This window comes from Meriones unguiculatus, chromosome 14, assembly GCF_030254825.1.
Source record: "Meriones unguiculatus strain TT.TT164.6M chromosome 14, Bangor_MerUng_6.1, whole genome shotgun sequence".
NCBI lineage: Eukaryota > Metazoa > Chordata > Mammalia > Rodentia > Muridae > Meriones > Meriones unguiculatus.
The window spans coordinates 71,817,426-71,832,347 of record NC_083361.1 but is presented as its reverse complement, the minus strand read 5'-3'; the positions used below and the strand labels follow the sequence as shown (position 1 = coordinate 71,832,347).

Here is a 14,922-nt window from a genome sequence, read left to right as displayed (position 1 = left end):
ATATGCCTGTACACACACACACACACACACACACACACTCCGGACTAACAACCAAGGAAGTCCACTGTGCCCAGAGTGATGAAGCTGGCCACAAAAGCCTTCTGGGAAGTAAGGTGAAAGGTTATTTAATGGTTGTTTTGCTTTGTTTATGAGGAGAAAATGAAATAGCTGCTCTCTCTCTCTTTTTTTTCTGCTCTCTTTTCTTTAAAAGGATAATCAACTTGTCATAATTAGGAGTAAAATGAAAATAGCTAGCTAAGAGAAGGGAGTTCCAAGGTGGAAAATGGGCCCTGGTTCGGCTTTAGCTGTACTTTACACAACTGGTTTACCAGTTGCCACTCAGGAGAGGTGTCACAAGATAATAAAGTATGGTATAGAAGGAGAAAGACCATTGGTGGCACTGCCCCATGAACATGTGGCTCATTGAAGTCAGGGCCCTCATTTCCTCACCATCCAGGGCCTTGATGTTCAGTTCAGCTTACTGAGACACCCATAGGTTGTAGGTCAAGGCCAGAGCTGTGATCTGTACAGTCAGAGTGTGGAATGGATGATCTCTCAGATCCCTCTTGCTTTAATCTGGCAGCAAGGAATTTTTAACACTGTTAAGACCAGTACAGGAGGTAAGGGTCCATGCCAACTTCACCTCTAGGTCCTTGGCATTGATTCTTGTGGGAAAAGGAGCCCCAGTGTGACATGGCTATGTCCAACCTCTGCAGCCTTCTCACCACACAGAGCATACAGATGGCACCAGGTCTGTATTTGGCCTTGAGCTAGAGACTCTTGCATCCGGCAGTTTCCATGTTAGTCAGGGATCACTTGATGCCAGGAACAGAGGTATTATTTGGTTTTTGTGTTTTTTGAGACAGGGTCTAAATATATAACCTTGCTTTGCCTAGAACTTACAGTGTAGACAGGGCTGGCCTCACACTCACAGAGATCCACCAGCCTTTGCCTTCTAAGTGCTGAGATTAAAGTTGTACACTACAACACCCAGAAGAACAAAGGCTCTTGCTTTGTTCTCAAGAGAAGGCTCATTCCTTTATCCTCTCACATACATGAGTGCGTGTGTATGCCAAGCCTCTTCTATCAGGGTCATCTCTCAAGCTGCCTTCTCTCCTTCATTCCTCAGGAGGGTCATGGCACAAAATAGTCACAGCAGCCACTACTCATTTGCCCTTACAACTCAAGTACCGACCAATAAACAAGACCCAGCACTTTCTTCATTCTAGTTCACAAGAGAGTGCATCTTCTTGCCTCCCTGTAGCCAACAGATTGTCTATTGAGAATCCAGTGTGAGCCCCTATTCTGGTCAGAAGTTGGGTAGCATTGACTTTGGCACCCTGGTCCAAAGCCAAGTGCGATCACTAAAAGTTGGCTCCCCTAAAGAAAAGCGTGGAGATGATCAGGACTTTATCTTTAGGTATTACAGACAGGATTCGGCTTGAGAGCATTTCTCTGAGGTGAAAGAACAGCATTAACAAATGCCAAGTTAGTATTGGGGCAGCCACATAATCTGACTCCCGGGAACATGGGCCAGCTTCCTTCCTAATAGTTATTATTGGAATAAGTTATGGCTTGAACAAAAGTACAGTCAGGGTCCAGGATGGGATGGGAAAACTCCCAGCTCTGTAACTCTCATCTGGGTAGGCACTTCTGAGACACTTTCCCCATGTGCCAAATCACTGTGATAATAGTACACAGTGGGCGAGGTTGGTGATTAAAGGAGATGATGTGTCAGTCTACAATTGTATATGTAGTTGATCTTCAGAAAATACTTGCCAGAACTTTTAGCTTCTTCTCTTATACATATATATTCTTATATATTAATATATATTATTCCTCTAACTGAATATGACTCTCTGACAGACACAGTTCCATGATTTAAGGCCCTCAGGATGTAACCTCAGCGACCAGGAGATTTTCTATATGTTTCTTTATTTGTTTGCTTGAGATAAGTCTTGCTAGGTAGTCCTGCCTGGCCTTGAACAAAATAAGTAGACCAGTTTGGCCTTGAACTTGGAGTGCTTCCCAAGTGCTGGGATGATAGGTGGGTGGCACCGTGTCTGATTTGGGTGAGAAGCAAGTACCTCCTACAAACACCCAGCTTCCTTCTGTGTGCAGATTGCTCTTCTTGAAGCTGAAAGCCCAGAACGAAAGGGAGAGGTTTGCTTTCTGTTCCATGAAGGGCTGTGAGAGAATCAAGATTAAAGCTCTGATCCCAAGAAATGCAGGCATCAGTGACTGCACAGCCACCGCTTACCCCAGGTTCACCGAGAGGGCCTTGGTGGATGTGCCAATGCCCAAGAAGCTCTTTGGGGCTCAACTGGTAAGTGGCCATGGCAAGCTGGGCCCTTTGCCTGCAGGAGGCTCAGACCCAGTTGAACTACTCTCTGGACACCTGTTCAGCTCCAGGGCTCAGTTCTGGGTCAAGGCACAGGGCACAGAAGGAGAAAGAACACCCAGACTTCACAGCCTCACAACCGTCCTGTGTTTGTTTTTCAGAAGACAAAAGACCACTTCCTGGAAGTGAAGATGGAAAGTTTCAGGCAACACTTTTTCCACCTTCGGAATGACTTCGCTTATATTGAAGTAAGCAAAGGCTCTGCAGGTCCAAGGCTGCTCACCAGGGTAGAGTGGGGTATTAGCTAGTCTTGTCTCGTTGTGACCATAGTACCTGGTGACTCATGGGAGGAAAGATTTATTTTTGACTCATGGTTTCAGGGAGCTTTGGTCCATCGTAGTAAGGAAGGTATGACAGGATAGCCCAGTTCACAAAGGCCTGCTGTCATAGTTACTTTTCAGTTGCTGTGAAAAAAACACCATGACCAAGGCAACTTATAAATGAAAGTGTTTAATTTGGGGCTTATAATTTTAGATGGCTAGAGTCTGCAATGGCAGAGAAAAAGGTATGGTAGTAACAACAGCTGAATGCTTCCATTTTGGTCTATAAGTAGGAGGCAGAGAGATACATTGGGAATGGCGGGAGTCTTTTGAAATCTCAAAGCCTGTTCCTAGTGAAACACCTCCTCTAACAAGGCCATACTTCCTAATCCTTCCCAGTCAGTTCCACCAACTGGGGAATCCAATCATTCAAATATATGGACCTGTGGGGGATATTGACACTCAAACCACCATTCACAGAGGCTATTGACCTCATGGAAGACCAGGAAGCCAAGAGAGAGAGGCAGGAACTAGGGAGCAGGAATAACTTTCAAAGACTGATTCATGGCAACCTACTTCCTCCAGCTAGATTCTACCTCCTAATGGTTCCACACACTCCTGAAACACCACTGCTATGTAGGGAACAAGCATTCAAAACATGAGCCTGTGGGGGAATGTCAGATTACACGGTGACAGGTGGTATTGTGATAAATTGCCACAAGCTGGATGGGTGAAAACAAAAGGTTATTCTCTTTCAGTTTCAGAAGCCAGAAAGCTTCCCCTAACTTCTGGTGGCCGTACATGCCCTTTGGATTAGATTTACGACGCTGGCATTTCTGTCACGTCTTCATGAGGCCATCCCTGATTTGTGCCTCTCTTATCTCTTACCTTTCCTCCCAAGGGGTTCCATCGTTGGATTTGGTGCCTGCCCCAAACACTCTGGATGATCCTGCCCTGAGATCCTTAATATTAAGTCACCTCTGCATGCCATTAAGACATTTTTGCGAGCACTCTTTCTAGACAAAATCAAATGCACAGATTCATAGGGGTCATATCTTTTGGGAGGTCACTATGCAAGTCTACAGGGAGTACAAAGAAGGGGTGTGAAGGGGTCTCATAAACTGAGCCACTGTGTATCCAAACTCTGCCTTTAGTGTCTACATAGGAACCATACAGGAAGGAGAACCTTGGCACCTCAGCTGCCCCAGGGTCCCTCATATCTGTGTTGCTTTGGCCCTGCAGGTGGATGGCAGGAAGTACCCTTGCTCAGAAGATGGCGTCCAGGTGGTGGTGATTGATGGGAACCGAGGTCATGTGGTGAGCCACGGGAGCTTCAGAACTGCCACTCTGCAGGGCATACCCTGGCAGCTCTTCAACTATGTGGCAGCTGTCCCTGACAAGTGAGTGTGTAGCTCAGTTTCTGAACTGTCCAGAGACACGACAGATCCCTGGCGAGGGCCCAGTCAGGATGCTCTGTGCCTGCTGGGTGGGGAGGCCTTCATGCTGTTGCTGTGCCCACTGGAGACAGAGCTGCTGTGGATGTAGGTCAAGCTGAGGCGGAGGGGACGGCTGCCTCACCCCTTGGAAGGCTGCCTGCCCCTCTGCCCCCATCACCAGCACTCTCTCCCAGTGATCTCATCCCCACCCACACCCCCAACGGGATCCAAATGCTGGTGGCTTCTGAAGCTGTCCAGTCTGGATCCCTTTCCTAAACCCCAAACATTCCTATCCAGTGGCTGCTTAGAGGTTGCCACCTAGATGTCTCAAATGGAACTAAAGTCTTATCCCCTTTGTCTCTTCCTTTTAAATTGTAAACCTCCAGATCAGCCACTTCTTCTGTTTTCTCTAAATCAACAACCATCTAGATGTTTAGACCCAGAATCTGTACTTAATGCTAAGCATCTTTCCTTTACCCTTATATTCTAAAACAATCTAACATACCCCATTGCTCTCCCACATGGCCCCTCCATGGTGTCATCTCTGGCCCTGCTCTATCCTTATTGGTCAACCAACACCATGACCATAGAGCCCCGACAGGCTCTTTTCTTCCCCCCTCCCATTTTGGAAGTTAATTTGAGCGTCTTAAACATTGGGATCCTCTGTAGCCTCTCCTCACCTCCTTTGAAGTCTAACACATCTGTTTCTTCCTCACTGATGTCTTTTCCCATCCATCCTCCATTCTCCACTGGAGCACTGCTTGAAACAGAACATGGAGGCCTTGGCTGATGACATCAGGAAGTCATCCTGATGTTGACTCTACAATAAACTTGCTTATGCATGCTGAGTCCCTGAACTGCAATGTGGGTGTGGAAATCTCTAGAGCCACAAGCTAGTGGAAATCCTGTGCGATTCATGTGGCTCCTGCCACACTAGGTGCTTAGTAAATAGTTAATGAGTGAGACAAGTGCCTTTCTGGATGTACTCTCATGGTCCTGGGGGAACTGGACTCCATGTGCGATTCTGGAGAACAGGTTTTGCTTGGTCACAGTTCTATCTATTCTTCCCACATTTCGTGCTCCTTTCTCATTATATTTGCATGTATGTATGTGGAAGTGAGTGGGCACATGTCTACAGGGATATGCACACATATGTGCAGAAGCCAGAAAACAACCTTGGGTATCATTCTTCACGCATGTTTTATTTTTGCTTTTGTTTGGGAAGAGGTCTCTCACTGGCCTGATATGCTCCAAATAGGCAAGACTGGCTGGCCAGCAAGCTCTGGGGATCTCATGCTTGTCTCCACTTTCCCATCACTGAGATTACAAGCCCAGATGCATGCCACCACACTGGACTTTATTTCATATGTGTTCTGGGAGTCAAAGTTGGGTCCTTGAGTTTGCAAGACAAGCACCCCTTAATGACTGAGTGAGTGCCTCAGCTCTACACTCTAGTTTTCATGTGCAGATTCCTACAGAAGAATGTAACTCTCCAAGTTGGGAAAGTACATTTATCATCTAAAGATCAGTAGGTTTCAGGCCTTTTTCGGCCATAGGCCTTTTCTTGAAATGAACCAGAGTACAGAAGGTGGGGGTGAGAAATAGCCCCTGGAGTTCTGTTTGGAGTGGGGTGTGGGGCTCCTTGCAGCCTTTGCAGATCCCTAGGAGAAGTATAGATGGCCTGAATCAGTCTTAGGCTGGCAGTGGATACACAGCCAGGAATGGGCACCACCAACCCCCTCCCTGCCTCTTGGAAAGCAACAATAGAGTGGGGCTGGAGAGGTTCTTCTGTTCCATGGCTCAGACTCAGCCTGGGCCTATCCCACCCTCCTTCACCCATCCCCAGGATTACCACTGGCCCTAGGATGCACAGACACTGAAGCTTCTGGAAGGCCCCTCTGACTTCCACCTGTGGGAGACTATGTCAGCAGGGACAGGGGCTAAGAGGATGCTGTACCAGGCAGGGAGATGGCATGATGTGAATCATACCAGGAGGCTGCATGATAAGCAAGCCTATCTCCCTGCCCTACTTCTGTTGGCTGACTCAGCTGCCACCCTGAGTTCTGACCTTCCTGAGAGTTCACTAGTTCAGCCACGGGCCTTCAGTGTTTATTCTGAGTCTGAACAATGGGGAAATTTCCTCTTGGGAGCAGAGTCTGGATCCACCCCAAGGATGTGTTAGCAATGAATCCTTTCTCGTTGATGAGCCTCACCTTGCCAATCCCTTGGGCCTCCTCTTTTTAGCCTTCTTAATGAACCCAAGACAGCCTCCCAGATGCCTTCCCATTGGCTCTTATTCTGCACTAGCCCTTTGCCTGTTGACAGCTTTCCTTCTGCTCCCAGTGGGACAAAATTGGGGGTAATAGCAATTTCCAGAATCCTATATGGTTTTTCCATGTCTGGACTGTGGTCTGTGGTTACAGAATTCCACTGAGATGGGAATTGGAAGCCCCGTGGAGCTTCTGCCCTGTTTCTGTTCTGAGGGAAGTGCTCACTCCCCATGTCTGGCCAGCATGAGTCTGCCACTACTGGAGGCTGTTTTCTTAGCGCTGGGGACTAAACACAGCCTAAAGCAGGAAGAACAGACGCTCTAGCTCGACTTTTGCAAACTGGGTCCTTCTGGTTGCTGCCCCTTGCCCTCCTGGGAAGCCCTCACAGATAACATGTAACTGTTTGTTCAGTCTCCCATTAACAGAACCAGGCAGGTCTTGCCTGATGAGAGAGGGTGTTGACACACAACAGAGGCCATTGTGGAAATGCAATGACTACACAGTGTCCTTTCCAGAATGCTATCAAACTGGAACACACTATTTCTGCAGCTGAGAGGAGGCTGGGTAACACAGAGCCCAGTGCCACCCACAGAAACTATTAAAACACATATATGGCTCCACATTTGCTGCAAAAGCACGAGGACCGGAGCTCAGATCCCAGCACCGGTGTAAAAACCCAGCCACAGCCACACCTGTGCCAGTAACCTGTGGGAGACAAAGACAGGGCAACTGCTCAGGTTTGCAGGCTGCCAGCCTAGCAGACGGTTCAGTGAGAAACCCTGTCTCAAGGGAGTAAGATGGAGATTGGTAGAGCAGGATGGCTGGCCTCCTCCTCTGGCTTCCACACGCGCACAACACACAGAGATTCACACAAAAAGAAAGACGGGGAATGAAAAAGAGAGAAAGACAGATTCCACTGGGAACCTAACACAGGGCATGGTCACTGTTCTTAGGACATCAGGTGAGGTCTTATGGGGATGACACAGGTCAGAAGGCCTGCTAGGAGTTGAGCTCCCAAGTTGAGCCACTGCAGCACGTCTCCAGGGCTCCATGCTGGCAGGCACTCATTGTGGCTTTGTAGTTTCAAAGCTGCTCTCTCTTCTTCCCTCGAGTCCTCACTCTCATTCTGTTTTTTTCTCCCTTCTAGGTATCTTGTCTTTCTCTGTAACCACATTTCTAATGGATTCTAGTCTAAGCAGTGCTGAAATTATTTGAAGTAAGAAGTACATATTATCTGGGCATGATAATATATGCCTATAATCCTAGCACTGAGGAGGCAGAGGCAGGTGGATCTCTATGAGTTTTGAGGCCAGCCTGGTCTATATAGTAAATCCTTGGCCAGCCAGGGCTACATAGTGAGACTCTGTCTCAAAACAAAATTTAAAAAAAAAATCAGAAAGAATGAACAGGGGAAGGGGAGAGGTGGAGGAAAGAAGGAAGGAAACAGAAATTCACAAAGAAATGAAATGGCATTGAACTTTATAAGCAGTGTATCTCAGGTATGAAACGCAATGTCTTAAATACAACTATTTCCTGTGTGTGTGTATGTCTCTCTCTGTGTGTGAGAGAGAGACAGACAGACAGAGAGTGCCTATAAAGTCACACAGTGAGCTGAGATAGCACCCTGAGATTACATGCTTCTCACAAATATTCTGTCCAGCTGGCTGGCAGACATTTAAAGCAGGGAACCATGTCTAGGCTTGAGAAGGCCAAGGACAACAGATGTGAGCAGATGCTGGGGGTTCTTGTCGCTGAAAGAAAAGAGTGTGTTGGTTAATATAGAGGGAAGAACATCCTCTCCCAAATCTCTAACCAGGCTCTGGCAGTGCCACCTCAGCTTCTGTCTGAGGCCGACATCCCTCCCACATGCCCCTCGCTGCAGTTTCCTCTCATTCCTGTCATCTGACCAGGCTCTTCTTCCTCAGTTCCATAGTTCTCATGGTATCAAAGGGCAGATACATCACCAGAGGCCCATGGACCAGAGTGCTGGAAAAGCTTGGGGCAGAAAAAGGTCTCAAGTTGAAAGGTAAGTCAGAGTGGGGCTTAAGCTGACCTCAGACCAGGGAAGATGGTGCAAAGATACCATTTTTCTTGCTACGTTCCAGGACATTGTTTCCCACTAGGCTTGGTTCCAGCCCCAGAATCCTCGGCATAGTCAATGGCCTCCTGGCCTGGTGCCACCCGCAGACCATCTCTATACCACAGCACATTCATTTTCCCTCGTGACCAGACACGGGAAGAATACTGCTAGAGTTATTCACCCCTCTACTCCACAAGCGGCCCTTTAATGAAATGAAAGTATCATCAGAAACTGCCTTTGTTGACCATTCATCCTGGCCAACGGTCTGCATCCTGCTCACAAGTCCAGCTGATGCCTGCTTTTCTAGCATCTTTCACAGTTTGAAAAATTCTCATTTGTCTTCAAAGACAGGAAAAGGAGAGAGAACTAAATCCCAGAGACTTCCATGCTTGTTTAAGGTCACACAGCTCTTCTGTGTTGAAACCCAACCCAGACTTCCTGGAAATGCTGGATAAAGCTAGTCAGATATGTGCTGCTCATTTGTCACAGGTTGTTCAGATTGAGGCCCCAGGGAGGTATAAATGAGAAGGAGCAGATGTGTGAATGATGATGACCATGATAGCTACCACTTGATGTCAGCCTTGCACCTTGCTGAGCTTTCAATAATCATCTCATTTATTCACAAATAACTTGGGTGCCAGGTATGGTTCCCACCACAGAAGAGGACGAAACAACAGTTACATAGGGAGGTGCTTGCTTCAGCTAGGATATGGACCCTTGCCTGCCTGAGTCAGTCCTCAATATCTGTGTCCTGATTATGACGAACACCAAAACCAGAAGTCTATCATGAAGATCTTTATCCCAGGCAGCCAGAGAAAAACCCAGAGATGTACAAGCCTGTCACAGCAGCCAGTAAAGAAAGGGAACCAAGGTCCTTTCCTGGCAACCCCAGGGCTATTTGGGGGCTTCCGTTTGTTAAATTAAGATGCTGTTGCCAAAGCCTCAGACATACAATGACCAATGTCAAGTGGGACTTGTCTGGAGGTGTTCACTGCCCTCCAGCCTGGGCCACTTCTGAGTGTAGACATGGACCTTCAAATCACTCAAGTGCAGCGCTTAAGGCCTGGAGTTGTACTCAGTCTCACGCCATGTGTCATCCACTTAGAGCCACAAAGTACCCGAGCTGAGGATGACAAACGCCACCATTTCACAGGTGGGATCGTAGGCCACAGAGACTTGCTGCTGATCACAGGTCAGCTAGAAGACATGCAGGAATCCTGCTAGCAGCCTTTCCTCCCTGGCTCCCTTGTCCCCTACTGTGTGTGGCTCTCCTGTAACGTACAGAGCCTCTACCCTTCCGGGGTGGCCATGATGCCCAAGAGTGATACAAAAAGACACCCAGTCCTAGCACCTGCTAGGCTGAGAGCTTAACCTAGAGTGACAGCCTAATGTAACTGGGAAGGGATTGCCCATGGGGGCAGAGGATGCTGAAGGGGAGAGTTAAAGCATGGCACCCAGTGCTTCTATATTAGCGCCTTCATTTTGCACCCATCTGATTTCTCACTTTACAGAAAAAATGGCATTCGTTGGCTTCAAAGGCAGCTTCCGACCCACCTGGGTGACTCTGGAGACTGAAGAACACAAGGCCAAGATCTTCCAAGTGGTGCCCATCCCTGTGGTGAGGAAGAAGAAGCTGTAAGGACAGTTGCCACTTGGTATCACCCCAGGCTGGACTCCTACAGCAGCCGGGGGCAGGATGGCTGGGTCCCCTGGTTTTCAGCTCTGCTGGACTAAGGGACAGGTATCAGAGACCTTGGTGCTGCCACCTGCCCCTACTCAAGTCTACCTGCAGCCCCTGGGCAGTGTTGGCTGATGCTACAACCTCCTCTTGGGTGCTTCTCTCCTGACTATGCCTCATCAGTAGGCATGGGGACCATACAAAGAGACCTGGGTTGTGCTTGCAGTAAAGGGCCACTTGGGCAGGAACCTGAGCCCAGCTAGGGGGTGGTCTGGATAATGGGACCACACACACATTTCTACAGTCACTTGCAAATGTATTAAGTGGCAGATGATGGGAGATACATCTTTATTCGGGTAAGAGAGAGTAGGGCTTCCTGGGATTAGGAGCAGGCATGCAGACAGAGCTGGCCAGGGTGGCAGACTGCACTGGGGAGGAGGTGGAGTCCTGTGTCTAGAGGGGATCCCTTTTCAAGAGACTTCAGCTGGTGCACTGGGATGGGGACTAGGTGGCTCCTAAGGGTCCTTCCTGAGATTGCAGAACTCTACAGTGTTTTGCTCTGTGCTTGGAGCCCACCAGTAGAAGTAATCATTGCAGCTGACATCTCCACTGAAAGTGCCCTGGATACAGAAGATGGAGACATGAGAGCTCACACCTGGGAGTCTGGGGTCAGCAGACTCAGGTGACAGGCAGCCAGGTCTCAGTACACTCTGATAGCAGTTTGAGAGCCAGAAAGAAGTGACACAGTTGACCAGTGTCAGAGCAGGGGAAGTTCTTACCACCCAGGGGCATGGGGAAGGCTTCTTCTAGCAGGTCATGAGGCTGGCAGGTGCGAAGGACAGAGACGGTGGAGAGAGATGAGGTGGCCTCTGGCATGGCCCCGAGTTGAAGGCTTTCCTGCCACCACCAGCAGTATCTGAGCCCCCTACGGCTGACCCACTTGTGATAGAGCAGCAGGGTCTGCGGAGAGAAATGGGCTGAGCTCAGGTGCACAGAGCCTTGCTCAGGTTGGTCTCCAGGCCAGGCCACTCTGACTCTGAGAGAGGGTGCAGTGCAGTTCACAGACCCGAGGCTCTACAATGGGTCTACGGTGTTGGGTCTATGGTGTGCTTCAGCTAGGAGCTGAGCAGAAGACTCCAGGGAATCTGAGCACGCTCACAGCACAGTGAACCTGAGACATCAGAGATGGAGAGGATCTTGGGGGCTCTTGAGAACCACCTAGTTCAGCCCATTGTACCTACATCTGAGGATAATGATACTTGAGATGAGAAAGAACCACACAGCCATGTCTGTGAGCCCCAAACTCAGCACCCACTGCCACATCACACTGCCTCAGCAGCTTGTCTGGGGTGCCCAGTGCTCCAGAAGTAGCTTCTGGAAGGGGCTATATCCCCCGAAAGGGGAGAAAAAGGCCAGAATATAATGATCTTTTGTAAAGGGCTTTTCCCTCTTGCTCTTCAGTACACACTGCCCACCCTCCCCTAGGCAGCAGCTCTGCCACCTTCACCTTCTTTACAGTACCTGCCACACTTGAGCATGGGCTACTCATGACTGTGGAATCCTCTTGGTGCTACCTTATTCCACAGTGGTGCTGGTATGCCCAATGAATAGCACCAAGATATTCCAATGTGCTTCTGGTGGGCCAGTTGGCTCCTCGTTGGAATTTGAGAGTGGTTGGCTCCAGCCCAGGATCTCTTAGCTAGTCAGAGCAAATAGCTTAGATGCCCAGATGAGTGGCAACTATCTGTGTTTGGTATTCTTCTGAGACATCAGGGTTTTCCTGGGCTTCAATAATGGGATAGGTCCTTTCCTCTACGAACACAAACTTTGTTTCAAAGAAGACTTGCTTGGCCCCCTCTGTCCAGTGATGTCAAGGGGCCTTATTTCCAGAGTCCACTCTCCAGGCTGAGCCAACTCCCATGGGGTCTTTCCCACTGAATGGGTCATCCAGCTGCTGGGAGGTGGCTGTGGGACACTGCTTCTTAAAGACATGGCTGCTTCAGTGACCAATGTCAGAGGAAAGACCCCCTTCTGGGTAGATGAGCAGAGAGGGGAAGGGGATAAAAGTGACCTCATGTTCTTCTTGTCTAAGTTTCACTGAATTTTCAATGCGAGGGTCTCACACTGTGAACCACTGAAGATGCAATCACTTTCAGGTGGCCATGAATGTTGAATGTCTTTGGCTCAGTTCATTTCAGTAAATACTTATTGGAAAGTTCTGCAGGTTGTACATATGTCAAACGGTACAGGGTTCTGTATAGAAAGTATTCTTTCCTAAACCATCCAAGAGTCAATGTCCAGGCATTTTCTTGGTAACACAAATGTCTTTCTTGCTTAGAAGGCTGCTCTTGTCCTTTCTGTTTGTCAACATTGCCATTGAGTCAGAGGCCTTTGATTAAAAGGCTCCTCTTCTTCCTGTTGGCTAAATAGCTGGTCCTTTCTCGGGAATTGGATGTACAGTCTGTTTTGTATGTAAATGTTTCTTGTAGATGTCATCATGAACAAAGGTGTATTTCTATTTATTTATTATACATGCACTTCAAGAAGTTACTGTCAGAGAATTAAAGAGTCATCTTGAGTATTATATTAGAGGATATCCTTTGGACCACTAGGAAGGGGTATGTGCAGAGCCAAGGACATCAGCTCTGGGTTGGACAATTCCTGATGTACCATATTAAACATACAAAGGATGTCATTGTCGTGTGTGCTTGTTTCATTTTATGGCACAGTGGGTTTCATGTTAAACCAGTTGTCCAGAGAAAACAAGGCAGCACTTCCTTCTGGGTCTTGTTCCTAAGAGCTGCTTACATATCAGAATCCCACTTTCCTCCCATCCCACAGTAGTACTCCCAAGAGCAGATGGAAGGGTCCACTGGCAAAGAAGATGCCATTCATGTGGCCAGGCAAGAGCACTTGCCTCATCCTCATGTCCCTAAGTTATCAGGAAGCTCTCAGCCCTACTCTTCCTCCTGGGGAATCTGGAGAAGGTATCAGAGCGAGGGCTAGAAGATCAACTGTTCCTCCTCTCAGATTCTGATCAGAGGGCAAACTTCATGCCTGAGAGGGGCATAGGTACAGAGATAGATAAGTTCAACCTGAGCTCCAGACAAGGGTTAGGTGGGATGGGAGAGGCATGAAGGAGAAGAGTGGGGTGCCCTAAACCACTTGTGGACACTGACATTTAATTAATTTAAGAAAAATTTGAAATATACTTTCTTATCTGTACTGGCCATACTGCAGATGCTCCACTGCCATAGGAGCCTAGTAACCACCATTGTGGACTGCATGAGTATAAAACATGTCCACCACCATGGAAGGTCTTTTCTTGATACTGTCTAGAAAGCTACTGAGACTTACACATTGCATTAAAAAAAAAAAATCTGTGCCCGTACTGTAGGCAATAGAGTGTGAATACAAGTGTATTCAACCCACTTAAGGGAGCTGGCACCATGTTAGTATTAAGCTGGCAGTTAACAGTTAATGAGATGATTCAGCCCTGGATATACTATGTAAGCAACACATAGATAATACATGACCCAAGATTTAAGGAAATGTCATCACTGAGTATGGTGGCTCACGTCTGTAATCCCAGCATCAGAGAGGATGAGGCAGGAAGATTGTGAGTCAGAAAGCAGTGTGTAGTAGACTGCTTACCTACTGTTGCCTCTACAGTTCTTCCTGGTGGGTTCCTGGTGGCTGTGTCAGGAGCAACAAATGTTCCCAGGGCCCACTCTGGTCATGTGTTGCTTCTTTTTTTTTGGATCCTTCTGGGAGTTGCATGGTCCTGTTTTAGGGCCATGAGTGGATAAAAGTGCTTACCTGGTGACCTCAGTTTGATTCACAAAACAATGGTGAAAGAAGAGAGCTAACTCCTGACCTCTACACATATACTGTCACACACAAACACACATTCTGTCTCTCTAAAAATAATTTTTTAAAAACCCTAGTCTCAAGGAAAGAAAGGAGAGGGAAGAGAAAAGGGGGAGAAACTTTAGCATCAGGAAGCAATCACATTTGAACTATGCCAGACACCATGCACAAAAATCAACATGAAACGGGAAAATATGCCAGGGCATGCTCAGGGAGGGGCGTAGCATGATTCTTTAAATAGAGAGGAATTATTGTGAGCTAGAATCATCAGGAAGGTCAATGGGCTGGGTGGCGATACCAGAGTTCACCTAGGAGTCATGTAGGACAAGGAAGACTCCTTTACAGTCTGGGCAGAGGTAGTGAGCAGGGTTTGAAGACTTGAGGACATCTGAGCATATAACATGTGGCCTCACAAGAAGGATGTGGCAAGGTGGACAGGACCAGATGAATGGTGGATTGGATGGTTTTGTTTTTGTTCATTTGTTTGTTTGTTTCTGTTTTTCAAGACAGGGTTTCTCTATGCAATAGTCCGGCTGTCCTGGACTCACTTTGTAGTCCAGGCTGACCCTGACTCACAGAGATCTGCCTGTCTCTGCCTCCCGAGTGCTGGGATTAAAGGTATGCATTACCACACCCTGCCATCCTCATTCGAAAATTGTCCTTTTTTTTTTTTCCATCCCCTTACTTTAGCAAGGGATTAACTGAAACACTTTTCTATATCAAACAGTGGCTAAGAGAGAAGCAGGGATGCCCCCATGTCAAATAAAAGACTTCCACAGAAAAATATCAAAATTTGTATGTGATTTGGGAATTACTATTTTGTAAATAAAACATTATAATAACTCTAGCAAGTAGTTTCATATTGCTTGGCTTGTTTAGAAGATAATGTGAAGCACATTTTTATTTTTCAAACTGATACACTTTTTT

General features: G+C 47.6%; 1 protein-coding gene across 2 annotated transcripts in view; it reads left to right on the top strand.

The window, feature by feature from the left end:
• Cemip (cell migration inducing hyaluronidase 1) overlaps positions 1 to 12,815 on the top strand; it is a 149,426-nt gene extending 136,611 nt beyond the window's left edge. For both annotated transcript variants that reach the window (XM_021647278.2, XM_021647277.2), the window contains exons 25-29: positions 2,122 to 2,326; positions 2,503 to 2,589; positions 3,904 to 4,061; positions 8,293 to 8,393; positions 9,959 to 12,815. In XM_021647278.2, the coding sequence (XP_021502953.1) occupies positions 2,122 to 2,326; positions 2,503 to 2,589; positions 3,904 to 4,061; positions 8,293 to 8,393; positions 9,959 to 10,086 (679 nt within the window). In that variant the 3' untranslated portion in view covers positions 10,087 to 12,815. The remainder of the gene's footprint in view (positions 1 to 2,121; positions 2,327 to 2,502; positions 2,590 to 3,903; positions 4,062 to 8,292; positions 8,394 to 9,958) is intronic.
• Positions 12,816 to 14,922: the final 2,107 nt, after the last annotated feature.